Here is a 27,238-nt window from a genome sequence, read left to right as displayed (position 1 = left end):
AACAAAAAAAAAGATGCTGATTAAATCTGGTCATCTTGAGCTGAACTTTCCAATATGGTAGCCACTAGCCATATGTGGCTATTTAAATTTAAATTAACTTAGTTAAAAATTCAGTTCCTCACATTTGTGAACCATACTTCAAGTATTCAGTAGTGTCATGTAGCCAGTGGCTACCATTATTAGACAATGCAGACAGAATATTCCCCTCACCATAGAAAGTCGCATCCAATAGTGCTGATCTAGAAAGTCAAGGTTGCCATATTGTTATCACAATCTATAAAGCACATTGCCTACTTCACCAATTCCTGACAACCAGGATCTCAATGAAATGAAAATGCAATCCACCTCATTACAAAGAAGAAAACATGTTGGCAGAGCAGTCACTGGATGAAAGATGAAACAAACAAACAAAAAAAAAGCAAAGAAGAAAACAAGCCAGCTGAGGGAGGAAATGCAGTTAAGTCAGGTAACAGAATTTATACCATTATTTAAAAACTCAAGTCAAGTCTTCTTTCATAAAATATTACACTGAAGATTTCTCTACAGTTGTGACAATTATGCTATTACTTATAAGTCATTGCTTATAATAAACTATTATTTATAGGTCAATCTAACTTTATTATGAAATTTTCAACAGTCCCTCTATTTTGTTTTAAGCAAAATGGCAAAGTAAAACTTGCCCAGACACAATTTATAGGACATAATTTAATCTATAAAATATACTAGAACTATTCAGAAGGACTTGGGAAAAGCAACATGTGATCACTGAATACTGAGAATAGGTAGAAGGGAAGTAGGAGACAGTTTTATTATCTTCCTTCTACTAAAAACGTAATGGTATAATCAAATCAAAGCTAGTTATTCCATAGTACAGGGGGGAAAGAAAAAACAAAAAACTATGAGAGTGCCTATGATTAGTCAAAAAGTTCTTTAGTTTTTTTCAGAAATCTTTTTTTTTTTTTGCCACTAACACACCATTCATATTTTATTTGCAAAATAGCAATGCAACATCATTTATTCCTTAATGGGCCTGACCACACTCAAAGTGAAACTTTAAGCATTCATTGAAAAATGTATCAAAGAAAAGTTACAATTACTGCCCAAACTGTCCTTTGTAACATTCAAGATGTTAATGTGTACTGTTACAAAAACTTTGAAAATGTTTACTGTGGCAACTGTTTTAAAAATAGCTAAGATCACACCATTGCCAGAAAATGCCAAACCATCATTTACAGACACAGTAAATATGACTAAACCATGCCCCCTGGAAATGTGCTACTTAAATGTGCTCTCTATTTCAAACAGGGTCCAATTGGGATCAGGTGATCTTTAAACATTAAAATAATTTGCTATAGTCATATAAGATACAACCAAACTTGATGAAAATTTCCTTACACAAGTCAAGTGTAAAAAACACTTTTTAAATCACTTTACTTTATAGGAGAAAGAAAATAAGCTGGTTTTTGTTTGTTCGTTGGATTGTTTTTAATCTTTGAATCATGGCATGAAAGGGAAGAGAGAAAATACTTTAAAAACTGATTTTGAAGTTGACATTTTGAAATTGCATAAATCCCAGCATCTTCTGGCAAAGAAGGATGAAGTTAATTAGTTGACAATAGTAACATAAAAAGCAAATGATGAAAAGCTGATGATCTAAGTACAACTAAACTTTATGTCAGTGTACAAAAGGGGAAAAAATTACATTCAAGAGATTCAAAAACCATGAAATTCAAGATTTATCAAATACTTTTAAGAACATAGTTATATATATTATTTTCAAAAAATATTTTTCAAAATTGCAACAGTTTTGGCATTCTAATCATTTATTTGTGTCAAAATGAGTATAAAAGACCAGTTTATGATCATTACTAAGAGGGATCTTCAGATAGTTCAGTTTTTTTTTTTCAGTATAAGTGATACAATCAATAAGGTTTAAGCCCACGAGTAATTCATTGTCAAGGTACAACTATCCTCAGATATTATGACAGCAGAGGTTTGACTTCTGCTGAAGATCACAACAAAAGTTAATTGCACAATCCACACTTCCCGCTTCAAGTGTTACTTCCCAATTATCCCAATCAATTATAGAAAATTCTACACGTTCCATGCTGAATTATTGTAGTGCAATTATTTATTTTTATATGAGGATATTAAAATAAAAGACTATAAGATGGCTTTACTCTTTGAATGGCAATAGAAAAGTATTAAAGGCAGATGCATTAAACAGTGAAACTGGTGAAGAAGGAAGTAAGGGATGTCCAAATTCTATCTCAAAAACTGGAAGGTTCTGACTAAAAATATGTAGAGATAAAGATGCTTTATCTAAAACCACTTCAATCACATAGCTGACTAATTACTATAAGGATTCATAGGTTACAAGCTACTTTCTGATAGAGATGTAATGCTATGCCTAGGTTCCTGGGAGAGCTCAAATGCTCTTAATAAGTTAAAAATTTAGAAGAAACTACTCAAGAGAACTCTTTTTGATGGGAAGTGTAGATTATGGGGGGAAAAGGGAATACATCTGGGAAAACCATGGGGAAAAAAATGTATGCTTGAATCTCAAATAGATAGGAAAAACTGCTAGTGAGAAATTAAATTTTTAAGAAAAATGGTCAAAGTATGAAAGAAATATATTATGCACCTCAGAAAAATAAAAGACATTTGCAAACATTCTGGAATACACTGAAATATTCATCAAGGTGTAAACAATTACTTAGGAATGAAATTACCATAAAAAGAAACAAACATTCAAATGGTTTTACAATACAAAAAATTCTGAAATAAATGTTTTAGTCTAGCCATGAAATCCATTTTATCTAAACATATTTCCTCTTTCTTACTTTCCATGCCAGCCAAGAACAATGCTAATATCAACATGAAAAGATTTTGTTCTATTAAAGAAATGGGAAACACCATTTTCTGGGAGGCTAAAGAACAATCAGAATCTATTGCACAACTTCTAAACATCAATTCCGAATTAAAATAATTTCCATCTGTGCAAACAGTTTTAAAGACTTCTTTGCTTTTTCTTTAATATTTATGTTTTTAGTTTTAGGTAGACAGAATATCGTTATTTTAAATTTATGTGGTGCTGATGATTGAACTCAGTGCCTCATGCATGCTGGGAGAGCACTCTACCACTGAGCCACAACCCCAGCCCCAGACTTCTTTGCTTTTTGACAACTGCAAATAACAACAATATTATTAGCTGTATTTTGAGTTAAAGACAATTTGCATATCCTTACTAATATTTTCCACAATAACAGCAGCCATACAGTTAGGCAGACAAAATGCTTTCTATAAACTAAATAATACTTTGGAGTCTACTACACACATACAGAAAACAATTCCTAAAAAGTACAGCATAAGGATTACTTACTTTCATAGGTAATTCCTAATCCTTTTAATCCTTTGTGAATGGAATAAAAATTATCAACCTTCTCTTAGAAAAGTGTATTCAAATACAATTTTCTATTTACTTTTCAGGAGATTCACCTAACAGTGGATTACTAGAAAATATATATTTAAAGTGACATATTTGAAAAGGGAAGCTTCCTGAAATGACCAGCATTTAGGTTACATAATGAATGCACTATTTACAAAGCGCTCTCACACTTCTAAGCCCATTACAGTGAGACAGGCGGAGAGTTATGATTCCTGCTTTACAATTAAGGAAACTGAGGCATGGGTTTCATGGCTTGTCAGAGTATTCAATCATTAATTAGAGATATTAAAATGTAATTGTTCACTTTCAAACAGAAATTTCACTTCTGCTAGAAAGAAAAAATATTGCCATGTTTATTTCCATATATGAACACTTATTTACTTTCTCAATAAAATACCATTTTTCTTGATACTGTTGTAAGGGAAGATTTGTTTTCCAAAGCTATTTCACTTCACTTAATGAGTATGCTTCTAAGATTTTTATGTCTAGGCTTTGAATAGCATAAACATAATCTTAATGAATCAAGATCAACTACTCATACAATTGTAGCACTGTACTATAGTACAATATTAAGCAGATAATATGATGTCCTTGAACACTATTAAAATAAAAGATGGCTTGTCCCTATATTTACTGATCTTATTCTGTTGTGTCTGGCTTTGCTCAGTATAGTTACAGCTCCTCCTTTAGGGTAGGCTATGCATTTTTTCTGCTGTCATTACTTCAGCCTCTCTCCATCCCCTTCTACTAACTTGCTTCTTCTAACATGTCATGTGAACAAAGAAATCAGAAAAACAAGTTTATTAGTCCTTATAGCCCTATGTACTTAGCAAAGTACAAAAGCTTTAATTCACATTTTCTTGTCTGTTCAGTGGTCTTGTCTTTTCTTTCCAATGCCCAGTGATATTTGAAGAGGCGGGGAGCCCTTATAATTTACATATGTAGCACAAACGCTCAGAAATTTGTTTATTTAGAAGACTTGACTTTTCTTTGAACAGTAGTACTCTTTAAAGATTATCTTTGATCCAGGCACAGTGGTACATTTGCATGATACCAGCCTGTAATCCCAGCTACTTGGAAGGCTGAAGCAGGATGATCAAACATTCAAGGCCAACTTCAGCAGCGTGGCGAGACTGTCTCAAAATAAACTAAAAAAGGCTGGGGACATAGCTCAATGGTAGAGCATGTGCCTAGAGTGTGTGAGGCCTTGGGTTCAATCTCCACTTTAGAGGAGGGGGGAAAAAAAGATTACCTTTATCTTTGGCTTCAAACACAACGTTATTAAAGGATTACTTACAAAATGATCTAAATATTCTATTTAAAATAATTTTCTCAGAGAAATACATGTTAAGAAATCCAGAAAAATGTACAAAGTAATAAGTAAACCACAAACCTCTCTACTCTGGCTATTCTTTACAATCTGATACATAATGGAGAAAATATGCTAACGGTTTTGAATCATGCAGAAAATAAATTTACTAGCTCAAAACAAAAGTTTAATAGCCCCCCAAAAAAACTTTAATTAGAAAGAGACCAGCAGAGTAGGAGAAGGGAATCAAGGGGCTAAGGGACAGACAGTAGGGCAGAAGAAGGGAATCAGAGAGAGTGAGGAGGAAAGGGAAGATACTGGGGATTTAAATATAGGAAATCATGTTATGAACATGTACAAATCTTTCACAATAAGTTCCACTATTATGCATAATGATAATGTACCAATAAAAATTTTAAAAGAAAAAATCATTTATTAAAGTACAAGCTAGAAAACAGAGGACATTTTGCTAGTATATATAATTGTACTTTTTTTGTTCTTAAAATATCAGTCATAAATTAGACATGATTTATAATTACAAAAGAGAAATTAAGTATAAAACAAGAGGTCAACAGAAAATCTCTTAGTCTGAATTTAAAACTTTTTTCTTAAGTAACTGCAGAAGATTATTCATAACATCTGATTTTAACCAAATTACTAAAACAAACACTTCTTTCATAACTAAATATCGAAAGATAAGTTATATGACACATTGTTACCAAAATGAGGTAAAATCCATAACACTAGATTAGATGTCAATTAAAAATAATTTTTTCTGCTAGTATTATATAAAGAATTAGAAATTCAGATAAAAATATTATCTGAATTTTTTAATATTTTACTTTAATTATTGTCAAATTTCACACAATGGCACAATTAGAACATCTCTAATTTATTTCTACATGTTATTATTTTTCTCTATTTATACCACAGAATTAATACGATAGGATACATGTGTTTAGTAAAACAAGCCTGTTTAATAACAATAACAGCAGCAACATTTTCTATGTACCAGACTGCCTAAGCATTTTAGTTCACAAATGCCCTTAATATTCACAATTATCCTATGAAATAAGTACACTCATCATTTCATTTTAAGAGGAAGAAGCTGAGGGTTAAAGAAGGTAAATAGCTTTGCATGATTCACAACATTGGAACTCCTATACTAACAAAGGCACATAATTCTATGTCACTAAACTAGATTAACTCCTATTTTAGATATTTTAATACTTTATAAAGCATTTCCTAATGCTATCCCTTCACAACCAACACCACCCAGTTTAAAAATAAAACAAAAATAATCGGAGAACTCACCAATACCTCCAAATTCACTGAAATAAAATCTATTTGTGGTTTTATGTCTAAGAGTTAAGCAGTAACATATTTATGTTATCAGCATCTTAGCTTTTTAAGATTCTACACTATTCTCTTTATTTTGCCTTATCCTTAGTTATAGATTTTAGTTTATTGGTATAATAGTGTTTAGTTTCTGTTGAAAGTTAAACTGAGTTGGACTTGTAGCACACACCTTAGTTTGGGAGGCTGAGGCAAGATGATTGTGAGTTCAAAGCCAATCTCAGCAATTAAGCAAGACCCTAAGCAACTTAATGAGACCCTGGCTCAAAAGAATACATAAAAAGGGCTAGGAATGTGACTCATTGGTTAAATTCTCCTGGGTTCAGTCCCTGGTACCTGCCCCCCCCAAAAAAAAATTAAGCTGGATTTTTTGTTGGTACAGATATTCCCAAACATGTGACTGTGCTTTTTATTTAAAAGAATTTTAATTTCATCCAGAGCATTTTACAAGTCCACATTGTGGTAAACATATTTCTTTCTCCCTCTCTCCCTCTCTCCTCCTTTCCTCCTCTCTGTGCTTTCTCCCTTCCTCCCTTTCTCTCTCTCCCCCCTCCCTTTCTCTCTCTCCCCTTCTCTCCTCTCTCCCCCTCTCCCATCTCCCTCATTCTCTCTCTTCCTTCCCCCCTCCTGCTTCAGTAAAGTTTCTAACAAAGATTAATTTCTAATGGATTGTAAAGAAATGATCTGTAGTGCCTCAGGAAGAAAGTAGTCTATTAAACCTAAATTTGGGGAATGAATTGTGTCTGAAATGTTTTTAACCATTTGGTGACAATATAGTAATTAAGTTTCTTGGAGTCATTGTGTAAGATTTAGATTATAAAATACAGCTTAAGTTGTTATCAAAAAAACTATGAGTAAACCTGCTTAATTCTTATAGTTGCTATCAAAATAAAATTTGAACATGCTATAATGCAAAATATTATTATTCTAGGTATTGAAATGTAAATACTGAAAATAAGTGCAAGGCCTATAGTAAATCTATGCCTTCATATTTAAACCGTCATTTCCTTTTCATAGGTAATGTGGGTTGTTCTGTTTTTTAGGAATAGTTACATGGAACGTGTTACTTCTTAAAATAGTTCTTTGACTCATATAAGCCCTTATTTTTCAGATTCCAGCTTCTGATTGCTTTGTTTATGTTCTTTTTTAAAGATCTCATTAAATGTTAATAAGAAGCAAAAAATGAACTAAAAGTTTTTATTTATTCCTACTTTGGTAGAAGAAATATAATAGTATGTGAACTACTGAAAATCTTTTTTTTTTTTTTTTTTTTTTTTTTGCCAGAGGAAGACATTCAGGGACTATTTTTGAGCTTCATTGTGTAAGCAAAACAAAATTACTTAAATGTGTTGGGGTTTTATGTTCAGTTGGTTTTCATCGAAACTAAATATATGGGTTTTTTGGGAGGTTCGTTTACTTGGGCTTCTTGGAAGCTTGGAAGTAGTGGGAGGGAATTTGTTTTTATTCTCATTATTTAAAAATTATATAGAATATTCTCTACTGTCATGTATAACTAAAAAGAACAAAACAAAAAAATTATATAGAAACTCAAACACATGTTAAAGATACTTGTTTACATAAACATTACTTGTTACAAGTCTTGTCTGGCAATTTAGGAGAAATGTTTTTGGGCTGTCTAGTTTTTTCTTGCATACTGTACTTCTAATAATCAGAACATATTAAACTATTCTGCTTAGGATTAAATAGAAACAACTATTTAAAACAACTAAAATAATGAGGCCAACACACACTGACAGAATACAAAAATCACCTATCCAATTTTGTACAATTCTCTATAAACCTGAAATAAATGAGTTGTTATTTTAACCAAAACACCATCACTGTCTTGGGGGCATCATACATCCATTAATGAATACAAAATGGCACTATAACCTAAAAATTGAAGGTTAGTAAAGAAAAAGTTATAGTTAAGTTATAGGTAACTTGAGTTAAGCATGAAATAAAATCAAACAGACAAAAGAGAGCCACAATTTTTAAAATACATAACTGAAACTAACGTAATATTTGGAGAAATCTCATATGATAAGCAGAGTGATCTAATTCTGGAAGTTCAGTGGCATGCACTACATAAGAGATGACAAGTGGTTTCCTGTGCCAATGTGATTATTGCTATTGCTTTACATGTAAAGGGGGGTAATTTTTGTTATTCCTGGCAAAATATTAACAGATGGCAACTAGCTTAGAAAAGTGGAGGCCATTAAGAACAAATTGACAAACCCAACATGTTTTTTGGTATACATTCCAAAACCTTTAAGACAATTATCTCCTTCTTCATTTAAAAAAGCTTGTTTTATAGCACAGTGGAAAGGGAATATTAACAGAAAGCACATTTTAATTAAGCATTACTCTCATCAATAGCACCAAATTTGCATGACTCTTGGGTCATCTCTTCTTGTACTTTACTTACCTCCACTGACTGCATCTTGCTCGTCCTCTTCAGGAAACGCAACCTGGCTTGGCAAACTATTCCTAGATCGAGTGACTGTTTCTAACTGGGAAGCCCGTCCCAATAAAGACAGCTCATCCAGCACCTCTCCCTCTTTGGCCTCAAGATCTGATTTTGAAGTGGTTAAGGGCTTTATACTTTCAGGTGCCATTAGCCTATTTGAGTCATTCAAACATGCTACTGTGCCACTGTCCAAGCTCAACACTCGGGCACGAGTCTTGGCACTATTTGTGCTGGAAGTCCGTCGTGTAGCCCTCTTTTTGCCAGTTCCTTCAAGACCAGGATGAGCTCTATGTGAGTGTTCAGATTCTGTACCCCTTTCCTTATGAATGTGTTTGGTCTTTAGAGCACTATATCTGCCCTCAGGAGATTGGCACGAATGAGAAGTAGTGCTAGAAGAGCTGTCACTGCTGAACTGATGAGCAGAATGGACACTTGATGCTCTACTCAAGTCACTTTGATCACTAGAGTCCTCATCATGACAAAATATAGTGCTATGTGGTTTGGTTCCAGAAACACCTCGAAAAGAAACATAGTCCCTGTGTCGACTAGAGTCAAAACTGCTGGCTCGTTTCTTTCCTGTCCTTCTCCTGCCTGACTTGTGGGCAGAGGCTGTCCGGTGGATTAAGCTAGAGGATTTGGGTCGTACATCCCCTTCCTTCTGCTTTCCACCAGTATCTTTACAAACTTTTAAATCCACCAAAGTGACAGGCGTCTCATTCTGCTCTTCTTTACTTTCAGCAGGTTTCTCAGGGGTTGGGTCCTCTGGTGCAATAAGCTCATTTGCATGGGGGTTTTTATTGGCTTCTTCAGATGCAGAGGTGCTGAGCCCTCTCTGGTTGTGCATCTTATCAGAGGCCTGAGAATCCTGGGCCTCAGGAGCCCCACCATTTGTACTCACTTCCAGGGCAGTCTTGTCACTGTTAGTCCTTTTGTCACTGGCACAGCAACTCTTCTCTGAGTCAGCACAGCACTCTTTTTTCTTAGCACTTTTCTTTCCCACTTTAGGAGACTCTTCATGCTCTGACAAGATGCTTTCTATGTGAGTGGAACTAGTCTGCTCACTTTTATAGCTGCTGACAGTACTGTTGGTATCACGGTCTGTGCCGCTACAATAGCTCTCTGTTGACCCGCTACTCCGTGTGCTCAGGCTCCTCAGGCTGTCCATGCTTTTGTCTGCATTTAGAGCTTTGCTCTTCCCACTTTTTGTGGGTGGCTGAGAATTACTGTTTTTCAGATCACCAGCAAGCTGGAATTCCCCAGGTAGACAAGCATTTTCCACCAAGGATTCTTTGGATCCAGAATGAGGTTTTGAAGATTCTAACTCACTTACTGGATCTAACCCACGTCTTTGCTGATAAAGAGGGAAGTCATTCAGTGAAGTATCAGGAAAGGCCACAGCAGAGCTGGAAGTCCGTGGTACACCTCGCGGCCGGTGATCTTTCCTGTAAGAGTGTGAATGTAAAGGTACAAGAGAGGCTACTTCTGTGTCACAGGCGCTGGACAGAGACTGATCGATGTGGTGGTGGTGGCTATGACTTGGCAGACTCACTTTGTCACTGAAGTCCCTTGGCAGGTCCTGTCCACAAGAGGACAAAGAAGGCTGAATGGAGATGAAGGAATCATTGGAGACCAGACGGAAGAGCTTCCTATCAGTTGCCAAATCTGTTTCAAACACATATTTGGAAATGTTAACACAGATGTATGTATGCTTATGCATTGTTTAACAATGGAAAGAATTCAAGCCATACAAAAAATCAAGTATAAAGAATTTCTCAAGAAGTTCAGTGAATAACAGTTGACCAGTCATTCAAAAGAGCTGATTTCTACTTCATAGCTACACAAAGAAAGCTTTCTACTAATGGAATGAACTGAACTTTCAAATCCAAGTTCTCCAACCAGCCTCAGAAAAGGTTCTGTAGACTATCAATAATAAAATAAGAAGCAAAAAAGAATTTTATTTAAAATAGACCTGGATTATGAGGTGACCTGGAGTTACTTTTTTGAGCATGCTTCTTCATCTATAAAATATGATGTCAACCTCACTGAGTACTAGTAAGCAAGGAATACTGAGTTCTTTGAATATACTTGGCTTGACATAGTGCTGTTATAATTAATGGTAGCTACCATTATTTTACCTAACACAATACTAAAATCCTTCTGAAAAACTTATATTATTATTTTACAAATCAACAAAAACCTAGAATATTCGGGAACAGAAAATTACAGGGCTTACCAATCCTTACCAATAATTATGACATAATGATGCAAGGTATCATACTGTTCACAATGATTTAAAAAATAACAGTAATTATAGGACAAGATATTGCACTTTCTCTTTCATCATTCATACAGCAACCCAAAATGCCTTGTGGAAAGAAAAACAAACACATATTCTCCTATATATATGTAAGTCCATTCTTTTAATCCATCATTTAGGGTAGTGATGAGTGATCTGAATTACCATATATACTATGAAAATAAAATATGAGTAAACCTACCTCCATTGTAACTTATCTTGGACTATAGCTTGACAACTGATCTGTACAAATGCTGATCTTTTTACTATATATTTTGACAGACAAGGTGCTTGAATCTGCTTTTAGTTCAATAAAAAGAAGCATTATCTTACTTGTCATAACTGCATAGACAAAAGCAATAATAAATTCTATAGTGAGTCAGATTCTTCTCAGTAGAATCTCAATGATAAAAGCAGACATTTCTCCCTAGGACTAAAATAAAATGAGTTACTAGAAATGTTTCTGTACCTTTAAAACATCTAAATCTAAATCTGATCTAAATAATTAAAAACTTAAATAGCCTCTAGAATGTACCATATAAATTGTAATTTATAAATGCCCTATTATGCTTTGTTTCAAGATAAGTAAAACCCAAGTTCTTTATCATTTGCCCAAAAGAGTTGTCACTATTCCTCTCTAAATTTCAAAATTTTTAAAAGTTAGCATCTTATTTATTTTGTAGTATTAAATTATAATATGTTGGGGGCTGTAGCTCAGTGGTAGAGTGCTTGCCTAGCACATGTGAAATACTGGGTTTGATCCCCAGCACAACATTTTAAAAAAACAAAAACAAAATAAAGGTATTATGTCCACCTACAACTAAAAATATTTTTTAAAAAATTATAATATGTTATTATGGGGGGACTCTAGATATTTATCTCTTATAAATAATTATCAAGGATATAAATCTTATAGAACAAAAACTTATCCACTAACTCCCTTCTAAGACATTAATAAAGTAGAAATTTCAATTTTTTCACATAACAGCCAAACTTTAATACACGTATTTTTTTTTCAATAGGGCTAAACAAATGAAAGGTTTAATTCTGTCCAGAGGAATTTAAGTTGTTAAAAGTGATTCTAGGGGCTGGGATTGTGGCTTCGTGGTTGAGCACTTATCTAGTGCATGTGAAGCCCTGAGTTCGATCCTCAGGACCACCTATAAATAAATAAATGAAAGTATTATGTCCAACTACAACTAAAAAATCAATATTAAAAAAAGTGATTCTATCACAGTTAGTCATAAAAAAAGGAATTAAGTAAGTCCTGATACATACAACAACAACACAGTAAATGAAAGAAGCCAGATACAAAAAGCCATGCATTATATAATTCCATTCATATGAAATGTTCAGAACAGGAAAATACATAGAGACAGAAAGACAACTATTAACTATTAGAGGCTGGCTGAACAAGGAAATGGACAGTATAATGGGTGCAGGTTTCTTTTTATGGTAATGAAATGTTCAGGTACTAAGATAGTGGTAATGGTGCACAACCTTGGAAATATACTAAAAACCAGTAAACTGGACATTATAGAAGGACAGATTTTAATGTCGTGTAAGTTATGTCACAATAAAAAAAGAAAAAAAAAGTTAGTTACAAAAATATTAACCAAAGTTTCTCAGTGGCAGATATGTGAATTATTTTCTTCATATGTAACTATATTTTCTAACATAAATCATATTTTCCTCCCCTCTTCTAGATCATTCCCCAACAAATACAATATTATTTCTCTTACAAAATCTAAATCCTTCCTTTATCCCCACTTCCTCTGTAACTATCAATTTATTTATTTTTTTAAAGGCAATTATTTATTTATTTATTTTTAAATATTTATTGTTTAGTTTTCGGCAAACACAACATCTTTGTATGTGGTGCTGAGGATTGAACCCGGGCCACACGCATGCCAGGCGAGCACGCTACCGCTTGAGCCACATCCCCAGCCCCTGTAACTCTCGATTTAGGTCTTTGCTCCCCCTTACAGAAATTCATTAAGAGGATTTTAGTCACTTTCTTTGATTCTTCTCCTGATTCTAAAATTGATTAATCCCACTTCATTAAAACTATGCTTTCTTTCAAGGTTAGCAATACCCTGTACAATGTTAAATTCAATGGACAAGTCTCAGTCCTCATGTCCTTTGACTTATCAGCAACATTTAGCAAACCAGATAAATCCATTCTTGAAATGCTGAGACATAAGTCTCAGTTTTACTTCTATTTCATTAGTTGTTCCTTCTGTGTCTCCTGGACTTCTTAAAGTGAACAACTCAGGAATTTTTAATGTCTGCCTATACTCCTCCTTGTGTAGATCTCATACGGTTTTACGGCCCCACAATAAACATTCAGAAATTCCTGTAACTAGTTCCTCTATCTTCTACTCAACCTCTCTACAAATATTGGATGGCCTAAAGATCTGATCTTAGATAGGGAAGATACGGGTAAAGCTATATGGGGACACTAAATAAGTCCTTAGAAGTGAAGAAAAAGAGGATACACCCCCACATAATTAGATTTCTCCTGATAATCCTGAATTATGTTGACAAAAAGTGTGCCAATTAATCAATTAATTGTTAATCAACTAAAAGTTATAAATCCAATTAATTGTTAATCAACTAAAAGTTATAAATCCAAGCCAGCCACCAAGACAACCATGAGTACAAACAATAATTAATCCAGAACAAAAATTGCCACTAGGTGGTGCCAACCACAGTCAGGACCAAGAAGGAATTGGATCATGAGGCCAATCCATGTAAACTCAAAGCTAGCTAAACCATGATCTATGCCCTGGACTACTGCAATAATCTGGTTAACTGAGCTCTCTGCTTCATCTTTTTCCCCTTTTAATATATTCTCATATTCTCAACATAGAAGCCACAGTAATTCTGTTAAAATGTAACATAATCCTTTAGTCGTTTCTCATCTCAGAATTAAAACTAACATCTTTAAAATGGCTTCCAAGACACTACACAATTTGGCCCTTCACTTATTTTGCACCAGCCACATTATTTCTCAGACTTGACAGGCTGTTCCTGCTTTACACCTTTTGCACTTGTTATTCCCTCTACATAAAAGGACCACTAATCTCCTAGATACCCTGGAAGAACACTCCTTCTTCAGGTCTTTGCTCTAGTGAGTCTTCCCTCAAACACTCTATTAAAATTATAACTTCTCAAGCCCCCACAACTCCTCATCCTCTGCCTACTACATATGTACTGACTTATACATATGACTACATGTTAATAGTATGGAAGCCACACAAGGGTAGAAATTTTTGTCTGTTCACTGGTTTATTTCCAGTACTTGAAACAGTACCAGGAAAATCATGAGTACTCAGTGATATTTGTTAAATGGAAAAATGTTACATGATAAAAGTTATAAAATTAAATCAAAGTAGTATCATGCAGTGGTTAAGAGTAATTCAAAACTAGATTTCATTTATAGGAGTGCCACTTTGTAGCTTTGTGACTCTGGACAAGTTTCCTTTAACTTCTAAGCCATAATGTGCTTACCTGTAAAGTGATAACAACAGTAGTAACAACTTCAAATGCACATAGTGAATATTAACTGGGTAAATACATGTCAAGTGCTTAGAAGATGACCTAAACCCTGAGTTGACAAACTAAGGACCATGGAACCAAATCTGGCCACATTTGTAAAGGAAGTCTGAGTATGGCATAGCCATGCCCTTCATTTATGTATTATTTATGGCTCCTTTCACTCTACCATGGCAAAACTGAGGTCACTGGGTAGCAAGAGAGACCACATGACCTACAAAGCTATCTGGCTCTTTCAGAGTAAGTTTGGTGATGCCTAACCTGGACAAAAGTATGCACTCAATGAATGTTGGATATCGTTATCTATATTCACGTGTAGCTAGTTACAAGGATAGACTGCAACCTCAACTAGCCAGACTATAAAAATCTTGCTTGTATATGGGTACTTTCCAGATATAAAATAAGATAATGAAATATGTCTCCTAAAAGCAATGGTGCCAACCTTCTAAGATTATCATCTAGTGCTAAGATCTTCTTCCAAAGGCTATATGTTATAGAAAGGGATACTACAACTCTTAAAGCAACTAATTCATCTTTAACTAAAAAAAAAACAAAGAAAACTAAAAAAAAAAAAAAAACAAAGAAAACTAAAAGAAAAAAAAGGTTTCCATACCATACAGTATATTTAGAGGTCTTTATTGTAATTCCAAAAAAAGCTGAGTGACAGTAATAAACTTCCAAGTACCAATAACAAAGTACACTTTTGAGAAATGGACTTAAATAAGATATCAAATTAATGGACAAATGTCATAATTCAGTGATCTATGTGCAACCTCATAAGCAAGCTTCATGATTAAAAATAAAAAAAACTTTCAGCCTATCTACCCACCCAATATCATCACAACTAAAATAATAATAATAGGTTATAACAGGATAGAAACAGGAAGACAGGTTTCTCATTCAATTCTGGTTCTTTGTTTCTATATAACCTTGGACAATCTCCACTTAAAAATGGAGATGATTTATCTGTCCTTTCATATTTGAAAATTAAAACTCAAACATGAAAATGTCTTAGTCAAAAACAAACTCTAAAAAGTCCACAATGTTTATTTACAATTGAATTGAGTAAGAAGGGAAAAAAAACACATATAATCAAACTTTCTATTCACAATCTGCTATAGAAAAGTACTATGTTGGAGACAAAAGTTTCTCAGAAAATTCAACAGCAATTTATTTCTCTTTATAAGACATTATAGTTTCTGCAGTCAGGTAAGAGATGAAGCAGCTGGTATTTAGAAATAGAAAATGATAGTTTTACATACTGTTATTACTTAGTTGGGTTCAGTGCTCTAACCAACTTAAGAACAGTATAGGATTCTTAACTTCCCATCTCATCTGGGACACACATTTATAAAATTTCTCTTACCATATTTATTTTTCAAAACATGTATGCTTGAATTCAGTAAAGGAAAAGTACTTGTAATGCTGTATTATTATTATTATCCCAATAAATCATATTATTTAATGTTTCCTAAAAATAACCACATTTCATTATTACAAACTTGTAAAATGTAAATGATGCATTCCACAAATTCACCCTGGTCACCACAACATGTGTCACTGTGCAGCATAATGTTCTTACCTTGTTCTTCACTTCCTTCCTTACAAAGACTAGAGCTCTGGCCCAGACTTAAACTGATATCATCAGATGTCTTAGCAGTGTCTGTATCTCCTAAAAGTTAAGAAAAAGACATGAGGACACTGTATTAAAGTAAAGGCTTAATGTGTCAAAACCAAGAAACAGTATCAGGAGTGTGGTAGACATCTATCAACTAAAGCAGTTTCTACACATCATGGATTACAATAATGGAAGATGCACTGAAATATTATGGATTATCAGAGCATATAATTACTCTGAGAACAAAATAACATGGAAAGCTTCATAATATTAGCTAGTAAAACTGTTTCTTTAAATAACAGATTTTAGCTGGGTGTGGTGGCACATGCCTGTAATCCCACAGGCTCAGGAGGCTGAGGCAGGAGGATCAAAAGTTCAAAGCCAGCCTCAGCAACTTAAGGAGGCCCTCAGCAATTTGGCAAGACACTGTCTCTAAATAAAAATACAAAGAAGGGCTGGGGATGTGGCTCAGTGGTTGAGTGCCCCTGGGTTCAATCCCTGGTACCTATATGTAGGAACAAATTATGTTACAACAATTTAAAATACAATAAATTTCCTTCCTTGGGAAAATAAGTAAACTAAATCATTGTAGGGCAAAAATAATATGAATTTATCTTAAATAGATGTGTAGAACATTTATTCTCATATTTAAATTTTTCACATCAAATTAGTTTTCCATGATCCTCACCTAAACATGCATTTTCTATCACCAAGGAAGTTTCTTACATATCAATAACTTATAATTTGTGCAATATAATTCAAATGGTCACTATGTTGAAATTTGGATGATGAAAAGATAACAATTTAAATCAAGCAATCTATTATGAGAGAAATGACTTTAGCTCTAAGGTCAAAAATGACATTTGAATGTTTAGAACTATTATCTTTATTACAAACAAAAAAGTCAGAGGCAATGTTCAAGTTAGATCATGTCTACCTTTAATAGTTGCTGCTGTTCCAAGACGAGAGGAACCAGATCCAATCTGAAAACACAATATAAGGTAAATAAAACTAAATAATATGCTAGTAGTATGTCCTTATCAATACAAACTAGCAAGATTATCAAACAAAATTATATCATGTAAACATGGTGTCACTTTTTATTAATATTAAAACACTGGACATGTGCTATCACAGCCACACAACCTGTTTTCTGCGGTATACACTGTGTTATCTTACAGGTGTGCCAAGATTCTGAATCCCTCTGCATGCTCAGGGCTGATGAAATTCCCAAGGCCAAATGCCTCCACTATAAAGCAATTAGTATCATACAGTTATTATCATTTTTTATGTTGTATCATGACATGCTAGTGTTATAATAAACAAAAGCAAAACCAGGCACTGAGGCTACATGGAATAAATTCAGACTTCCTAGGGTACATAAAGGGATAGTTTGGAGGGACAAAACCCATTAACATATGCTACAAAGAGCAACATAAATCTTACTGCCCAATTGTTAGTGTATCGATATATAATTTCCTTAGTTCCAGAAAAGAAGTATGGTTAGAACATTTAAAAAGAATAAAAATCTAAAGCATGCATCTACAATAAGTGAATTTTTAGCACAACTATAATTAGAAAATTTAAATGTGATTGCTGAGCTTTCAGAGTGCTTATTTTCAAGATGGTGTAATATTTCTCTAAAATTTCACAGCCATTATTTATTATACTACCATAAAAATCAAATAAACAAATACCACAAATTGTACAAACATAGTGAGGAAACCAAATACAACAACATCAACAAGTCTTAGCAACTCTTCCTTTCAACTTTTTTTTTAAAAAAACTTTTTTAAAGGGATTCAAAGAAAAAAACTGTTAAGCAAATTTAGCATTGTAAAATAAAATTCAAAACATCACATAGGGCTTGGGTTGTGGCTCAGTGGTGGGGTGCATGTGTGAGGTACTGGGTTCAATCCTCAGCACCACATAAAACTATAACTCTTTAGGTCAAAACATAGGTTAATACTGTTTTTAAAGAGGCAGGATTTTCTTGATCTGGATGGCCACTGAACGGGTGTATACAGATGTAAAACCACATTGAGCTGTACGCTCAAGATGTATACTATGCTGCAGAAGCTATGCCAGTGAAAAAGTAAATAAAAATAGGCATATAGAGGGGCTGGGACTGTGGCTCAGTAGCAGAACATTTGCCTTGTATGTATGAGGCACTGGGTTTAATCCTCAGCACTACATGAAAATAAATAAATAAAATGAAAGTATTTAAAAAATAGGCATATACAGATGAAAATACTAAAAAACTCTGGATATAGCCAATAAAAAATAAGTTTTGTAATATTTCTAAGCTGTTTTTTAAGCTCGACTCTCCTAGTATTTCAGAATTTCTACTTTCAATTAAACATAAAAGGTACTATAATTGGCCAGGGGGGGAAGTCTAAAAACTATTTTACTACAAAAGAAGTTTCATTCTTACCATACCAGCTAGACAAGTTACAGAAATAACATATATCATCTACTAGAATTATAAACACATAACCTCCTAGACAGAAATTCAAAAATAAATAATAATCAAGTACAGTGGCATAAGCCTACAATCCCAGTGGCTCAGGAGGCTGAGGCAGGAAGATAGCAAGATACCAAGTTCAAAGGCAGCTTCCGCAACTTAGCAAGGCCCTAAGCAACTTAGTGAGACCCAGCCTAAACATAAAAAATAAAAAGAGCTAGGGATGTGGCTCAGTGGGTTCAATCTCTGGTACCAAAAAAATAAAAAAGCAAACAAAAACTCAGCACACCCTTCTAGGAACTTAAATGTTAAAAACTTTTTTTTTTTTTTTTTTTTTTTGAGATAGGATCCCACTACATTGTCCTGGCTCTCCTTGAACTCACTATTCTCCTGTCCCCAGTAGCTGGAATTACACATAACAGGCATGCGCCACTACACCTGACTCTTCAAGACCTTTTGGAATATGGGCTTTTGTCATTTGCTCACAGCCTCAAAGTGTTCCCCTTTTCCTCCTTTAACACACTCCCCACTTTAATCAGATGTCAGTCATGCATCTTTTCACCTATGAGCAGTGGGCCCAGTCCCTGTCTAGAGGGAGGTACATGAGCTAGTTCTGGTCAATGAATGAAACAGGGAGTCTGCTGGAGGGCTTCAGGAAGAGATTCTTATAAGTCTAAGAAGAGGACCAAGAATTCTTGAACAGAGTCTTGATTGAAGCTGTTATGCTCATCCTACAGCCCTGGGAAAAGGCCTAGAGAACTATGGAAATGCCAACCCAGAGGCTCAGCATTACTGAGATGCTGAACAAATGCCACAAATGTCAAACACCTCCAGATTTATAAGACAACACAAACTCGTATTTCTCTACGATAGTATAAGTTGGGTATTCTATTATTTGCTGATATCATGGTAGTAATATTTTATTCTTCATGCTTTTCTGTATTATTTAAGCTACTCCCAAATAGCAAAGAATCATGACTAAAACAACAGGTGATCAAGAATATAAAATACTATATCTAAATGCAATTCATCCCCCAAAAGGTCACTTTGGAAAAACTCAATGGCATTAACATTCATGATACATTTGGTAAAGAGAAGTGAGTTCAAAATAACAAGCACATTAGAACTCCATTTTGTTGTAAAAGTTTTCTTATTATATACAATATCATAAATGATTTTAATTTTCTTGTTTATCGTCATTTGTTAAATTTTCTAAGAATGAAAAGAAAAAAATTAAGAAAAATAGTAACTTCCTATACTTGAGGGTGAAGTTCTTTATTCAAATGATTTTCTTTTTGGTTTTTTTTTCTTTTTTTATTGGTTGTTCAAATGATTTTCATAAACTGAAATATTGTAGTGTTTCTTCCCTGTGGTAAGTGCCATAGGAAAGGTCCAGGAAGAATTATATACATTTAAGACAAAAGGGTACTTACAACTAGAGAGTGTTTCAGGTAAGGCCACCTCCCCAGGAATCTTTGCCTTTCTCTCTACCTGAAATTAATAAATTTTCCTTGGAAGTAATCCCTTTTTCTTCACCATTCTGATGGCAATTATTACTCTATAAAAGGACTTTGTACTTAATTCCTTGGCAGTATACATTACATTTATAACTTTAGTTATATCATAGGTCTCAATCTCTTTGGGGATTAAGACCTATTCCTTACACCAAATAAAATGCTTTGAATATTATCAGACACCAAAATATTGAAGAAAAACAAGTGACTAAAAGGAAAGAGGAAGGTAAGGGGAAAATAAAAAAGACAAAGGAAATGGAAGGCAGAAGATGGAAGGGAGCAAAGCAGAGGTAGCGAAAGGGAAAAAATGGTAACAATGACTAAAGATGCAGCCACTATATACAAAGAATTCATGATCTGGTACAGAAGGCATTTACATAATAATTATGACAATGTGTAATAAATGCTACAGAATAAAACATACCATAAACAGTATGTCCATAATGGGAGTATCTCCACCAATATATAAAAAGCCTGACTACTTCACTCCAGCTTCTCTAAAGGGTAACAACAATTATATTCACCCTATTTTTCATTATAATACAACATGAAATCACTAAAACCCAAAAAGCATGATAGCCTCCAATATTTGCACATTTTAATTTAAAAGTTACTATTTTAAGGAAAACCGAAGGCTGTGTGTTATGTGCAAATGTGCTTTAATTATATTCAGGAGGGGACTCCTTCCCTAAAGGAAGTACAAGTTCCAACAAAAATGAGGCCAAGGTCAGAGAATCCAAAGGTGGCTGGCCATTGCTGCGCCTTTTCACCTTCCCTATTGCAAAAATTAACAAAGGTGTGACTCTCCAAAATACTGTTGGAAAAATGTAGAATAACTTCCTGCGATAATCTGACATTACTTTACTTTTCCAAGTAAGAAGAAAGGCTAGGGTTAATTAAGATTACAAAACATGTAGCCATCTTTAGAGATTAAGTCATTTCATTCTATAAAAAGCAAATGAGGAAAGCAAAAAGCCAACAAAAAATAGGATCAAGGATAGTAACACTATTCTTCAAAAAAGTATTATAAAACTTGAAACTTGTTATGGAAAGATAACATATATTCTATATTATACTCAATCACAACTAAAACTGTTACCAAAATTCATTCACTTGAATTTTAAATCATAAACACAGGCAAAACTTTTATCAAAATAGAAAATAAAGCTCTATTCAAGATTTTGACTCATAGAATATCAGGTTTTCATAATATTGTTCTCAGATAGTCTATTTATTTGTTAAATGAGGAGCCAAGTCCAATCCTACTTCTAAGGTTTTATTATCTATATACATATTTAGTAATCATTAATTGAAAGTCAGCTGTGCACAGGCAATATACTAAACAGTGAAAAAAAAGGAAAATATACTCTATCGAGGCTTATAAACTGCCATATACGATCATATGCCAAAAAAACTAAGTGCTATAAGTAATAAGTGCTCCATCTACAAGACAATGGGCCAACACCACAGGTCTTTGAAAATCTTGAGCAATAGAATGTGGTTACAAGAAGAGTTAGAGTTAGGCCAGAAAAGAAGATCTAAATTTCCCTCCACAACAGTGTGTGAGAGGGAGGAAAGTGGTTTCAGTCACCAAATTGTATAATGAAACAATAGGAATGCTGGAATGCGAATCAGGAATTGAGGGCTAGCCTAGACCCTAACAGAAATCAGCTGTTTCTTCTACATAATAAAAGGTCTGACACAATGACCACTAAACCCCACAACTACAAAATGTTCTATTACAAAAAGTTTCTCTCAAAGTTTACTTCACTCCAGGTAGTGAAGTCATCTGCAGAAAAGGCAAGCAGGAGTGACTGGGACTTGGCTTGAGCAGGAGATGTTTAGGACAAGTGAGAGAAGTGTATTAGCAAAATCAATGTTAGACATAATGAGAGTACAACAGGCTGCTGCCAAGGTTGGAGAAAACACTTTCAGAATTACTATCCTAAGCTAAAAGTAAAAGCTACACAGCAGAAATAAATTAAAATTGCCACCAGCAGATCTGCATACTACTTCAAGTTAATGAATTCTATCTTAACATATATCAATACATTGAGATTTGGGGATAAGTTCTTTCTTTCTGTTTTTCTTTCCTTTCGTTGTTCTTTTTTTTTTAAATGTTAAAACTAAGGATAACCACTGACGACTAAGATGGAGCAAGCTAGAAGCTAAATTTCCCCAGGCTTTTGCTACAATACAATCAAAACTACACATACTTATCCATGTGAAGAGATTTAAAAATAAGAATATTAATACATTACTAATAAATAAAACAATAATTAGAAAGATAAACATCAACTATTATAGACATAAGAATAATTAAGACTACCATCAGGAGGAGGAAAAAAAAGGCAAAATAATACAGCATACGTTCCTACCTGGTTGCTTGGATCTAGACCAGCATAAGAATTTCTTGAACTGCAACCAACTGGAGGTGTGGCCTCCCGAATGAATTCAGACATTTCAATCCCTCCACCAGGATCACTATGCAAGAAAAAAATTAGAAAGAGAGAATAACTATCATTATTCTGACACCAATTATTTTATTTTTGTTTAAGTTATATCTTTTTCTATAAAACTAAGAGGTTCTGAGATTTAAGAGGGGAAAAAAAAAGTAAAGAATGATCACCCTTCATTTATAAAAATTCCCCAAACAGGAACTATTTAATAACCACATCACTATTTGAAAATATTTTAAATTCTTTTACCCAAGCTGTCTATATCCAATCCAACATTAGAAACTGGCCTTAATTGCAATAATAGCATACTAAATATTTTATGATATGTGCCATAAAAATCACTCTAACAAAGAAATGATTGCCTGTTGTTTCCCAAGAACAAAGAGAAGTTAGTCAACTATAAAAATGGAAAGTAATCAGATAACCACATTAGCTGATGTCTCCACGTGAGAAGTCTAAGCTGCATGACACAGTGATGAATGAACAAGACAAGAGTCATACTGGTTAAGCTCTATCTACATTTTTAAAGTACAGAAATTAACAAGGATCTGATTGTTTTAAGAACTGGAAATCTAAGATTTTAGATTTGCATATGTTGAGTTAGAAGGCACAAGTCAAAAAAATAAAATAAAATGATGCTGTGCAGTAACAAGTCTTAGAAAGTCCAAAGAGAAAAAAAGTACTAGGATCAAAGAGTTGTGGCAAGTCATATAGAATACTTAGGGAAAATGGGAAATTCACAATTAGGGATGGAGAGAATCACACCAATTTCAGAAGTTTTAGAAATGTTAGTTTCCTCAGGACGGTTCTCTCAGAGCAACTCATGATCCTGTTTTTTACCCAAAGGTTTTTTTGCTCATTCTACCTTGCCATAAACAGAGTATCAATAATTTTTTTAGCTATTATTATCAGGATAAAATTTCTAGGATATAGGCTGGATATTACAGTGGATATAAACTACCTTGCCACCCAGGATCTAATTCAACCTCCTCATACACATAAAAAGAAATCCCAAATTCTCCTAGGGATTTGAATAATGTTGATCCTACCTCCTCATGTTTAGGGGCACACTCTACTGGATAAAATAAATCAGCATATCCCAGTCTTCTGATCACTGAGATTAGTTCTAGAATAAATATAAACCCCAACTCAGGCTAGTATGAATCAGTCAGGAATGTTCTATTGTTGACAGAGAAAATTTCTTACACCTACAAGCCTTGATGCTGCGATATAAAGCCTGGAGCTGCTGCAGCCATCTTACAACCATGAGGTAGAATTTAACTAACAGCAAAGAGCAGAGCCTGGCTAAAAAAGAAGCAGTGTCATGACTGTTTGAAACTCTGCATCCTGACATATCTGAAGATATCCCTTACATATAGACTTTTCAGTAACATGTACCATAAATTCCCTTAAGCCTGTTTGGGTGGAGTATTCTGTTGCAATCAAAATATATAAGCTAAAAAGAATTTGTTTGCAAGCATACCTTTCATTAAAGTATTTATCAATATAGCAGTATAAATTACAGTGTTTTATTATTAAATATCTCATACCTATAATGTCCCTGTTTGCTTAAAGGGTTCCTAATTCTAGGCATTTGACCATAGTCAGCTAGTTGACATCCAATGGTGAAAATCAGTTTTCTAATTTGCTATTCATTGATAAAAATAAGACACATTATGGCTGAGGTTATAGCTCAGTGGTAGAGTGTTGAGAGCCACAGCCAAAGGGGCCCCAGCAAACTTCCAGCTGCCAGCGAACTTCCAGCTGCCAGCTGATGATTGGCTCACAGCGGCCCCAGCAACATCTAGCTGATTGGCTCCTCTGCGGTGATGTTCATTGGGCTGTTTCCCTGCCCTTCAGACTGCCAGCTGATGATTGGCTCACAGTGGCCCCAGCAACATCTAGCTGATTGGCTCCTCCACGGAGCTGCTCATTGAGGGACTTCTTTGGCTCCGCCCACACGACCCAGCCAATCAGCCTCAAGAGCAGGAGGATTGTGGGAGGTGGAGAGGTTTGTGTGGGTGTGAGAGGCTTGTGGGAAGCCGTGGTGGCAGTTGGGCTCTGAAGGTTTTCCTGAGGAGCTGTTTTGTTTGGCGTTTGTAGTTCTAAAAATAAAGTTCATTTCTTTTGACAAGTGGCTCCTGAATTGTGCCCAGCCAGACTGCGGCAGTAGAGTGCTTACCTAGCACTTTGACACACTGGGTTCGATCCTCAGCACCACGTAAAAAAATAAACAAATAAAATGAAGGTATAAAAAAAATATATTGGAACCTGGTTACAAAAGTTAATGGCCAGGAGCTGGGGTTGTGGCTCAGTGGTAGAGCATTCGCCTAGCACGGGCGAGGTCCTGGGTTCAATCCTCAGCACCACATATAAACAAATAAAATAAAGGTATTGTGTCCAACTGCATAATTAAAAAAAAAAAGTTAATGGCCAATTCAGTGCAAAACTGCTCATGTATTGTAAGAAAAGTGGAATATGTTCAAGTTTTTAGCTGTGAGGTATTAACTCATAAGGTTCTGAATTGAACAAAACTTAAAGGTGTACATGAGGCAGCTGCTACCACACTGAGTTAGTTAGTGATGAGAAAGAACCAGCAATGTTACTCCTATTTCTGCAGGAATGCTTCCTCTAAATCAGACCCAAAGAAAACAGAAGACGGAAGTCACAGTAAAGACCGAAAGATAAAATACTCAGTACCACAGAAAGAATAGAAAGCCCTCATCTTGCCTTGTTTCGTTTTGTTGATGTATAACTCACATATAATTCACTAATTTAAATTGTACAATTCAAGGGTTTTTAGTATCTTCATTAAGTTATGAGATCATCACCATAGTTAACTTTAGAACATTGTATAATTTTATCACTTCTAAAACAAATTCCTTTAGTTATTATTCCTCTACTCTTTCCATCCTCCCTAGGCAACCACTAATCTAATTTCTGTCTCTATAGATTTGCCCATTCTGGATATCATCATATCAATGGAATTACATAGTATATAATTTTTCATGACTGGCTTAGGTTAGTAAGGAATTTAAACATATGTTTCAAGGTTCATTCACATTGAAGCATATATCAGCACTTTGGTTTTTTTTTTTTTATGTCAAAGTCACATTTTACTGTATGAGTAGACCATATTTTGTTTATCCAGTCACAGGGTGGAAAGTCCTACCCACTTTCATACTTCACTTCTGAGAGCAAATCCAAGTGATTACAATGCAAATGTGAAGTTATTATTAATAACAAACAAAATTAAGTATTTGCTAGTTGCTTAATATATCCCAGTGACAGGAGATCCTACTCCATTTGTGCTTTCTGATTAAAAAGTCTTTCCTAAAATCCAAATATAAGTACTATTATCTTCATTTTACAAATGAAAAAACTGAACACTACAGATGTAAAATTGCCTCTGGTCTCAGATGAGTGAACAACATAAACTGGGTCACTGGCATATGAGGGTCAAGTGGCAAGGGAGGGTACAAATAATACTCAGCACTCTATAGTGTGTTAATATATCTGTATTCCTTCCTTCCTTTCCTTCCCTGCCTTCCTCCACACTGAATATAGTTACTTATAACCAATAGACACACTAAAATAAGGTTTCAATAGCAGATCTATAAAACTCTAAGCCCCTGCTCTTTCTAAGAAATCATGCTGCTCTTCAACATACTTATAAGTTCTTTCTCAAGGTCAAAACTAAAAAGTAACACCTTTATCTAGAATAGATAGAATAGAGATTTGGGGGTGAGGGGGGCATACCGGGGATTGAACTCCAAGGCAATCGCCCACTGAGCCACATGCCCAGCCCTATTTTGTATTTTATTTAGAGACAGGGTCTCACTGAGTTGCTTAGCGCCTCGCTTTTTGCTGAGTCTGGCTTTGAACTTGTGATTCTCCTGTCTCAGCCTCCCAAGCCACTGGGATTACAGGCGTGCACCAAACCGCACCTGCCAGAATAGAGATCTTAACCTCAGCCCTACTCAGGACACATAATCCTTGACTGTTGAGGACTGACTGTGCATTGTAGGATGGCTAGCAGCATATCCCTGGCCTTTACCCTACAGATGCCAAAGGCTAGTAATGACAACTGAATATGTCTCCAAACATTGTCAAAGGTCTCCTGAAGGGTAAAATCACCCCCAGGTCAGGTACGATGATCTAGAACTAACACTGGTCAATGGTCAACTTAGAAAAACAGGGGGTAGGGAGTATTAAAACAACAAAAATGATTAAGGGAAAAAATGGACAGCTCTTTTATTTTTTAAAAAAATCCTCCAGCAAAATTTCTATACTCCACTCTTCTCTACAAATGCAGAAGCAGAACTTTCAGTCACACTATAGAGATTCTAAGTACAGCTAAACACATAAAATGACTGAGTAAGATTTTTCTTTCATTAGCAAGACTTGCAGGTTTTTAGAAATGGAGATTTCAGCACATACCTGGAAAGTATGGTAGTTTACAATTCTCACAGAAGCAAAGTGGTCTACTGCAGTAAGCAATACACCAAATTCAGGGAATCTCTACCTTTATGCCTTAATTTCCCCATCTGTTAAAAAAGAAAAAACCAGGTACAGGGAAAGGCAGAAAAGTAGAAGGGGTCTAATCTGAATTACAGAGGAAATTTTACAAACTAATTTGTTTATTATTAGTATCATATTAATTGCTATGTTCAGACTTTGATCAGAAACTTCACAGTACCATTACAGTACTAAATTTACAAATCTAATCTAGATTATAATGATGCA

General features: G+C 34.5%; 1 protein-coding gene across 6 annotated transcripts in view; it reads right to left on the bottom strand.

Moving 5' to 3' along the window:
* PCNX1 (pecanex 1) overlaps positions 1-27,238 on the bottom strand; it is a 148,636-nt gene that overhangs the window by 94,474 nt on the left and 26,924 nt on the right. For 5 of the 6 annotated variants that reach the window (XM_081289006.1, XM_081289008.1, XM_081289007.1 and 2 more), the window contains exons 3-6: positions 22,412-22,517; positions 16,993-17,038; positions 16,020-16,109; positions 8,542-10,245 (exon numbers count right to left, since the gene is read on the bottom strand). In XM_081289006.1, the coding sequence (XP_081145132.1) occupies positions 8,542-10,245; positions 16,020-16,109; positions 16,993-17,038; positions 22,412-22,517 (1,946 nt within the window). Of the gene's footprint in view, positions 1-8,541; positions 10,246-16,019; positions 16,110-16,992; positions 17,039-22,411; positions 22,518-26,932; positions 27,040-27,238 lie in introns of all 6 variants that reach the window. The other variant, XM_081289011.1, reaches the window with a different exon arrangement.

The sequence above is a fragment of the Spermophilus citellus genome (assembly GCF_964194105.1).
Source record: "Spermophilus citellus genome assembly, chromosome: 4".
NCBI lineage: Eukaryota > Metazoa > Chordata > Mammalia > Rodentia > Sciuridae > Spermophilus > Spermophilus citellus.
This window is presented reverse-complemented; position numbering and strand designations above follow the sequence as displayed.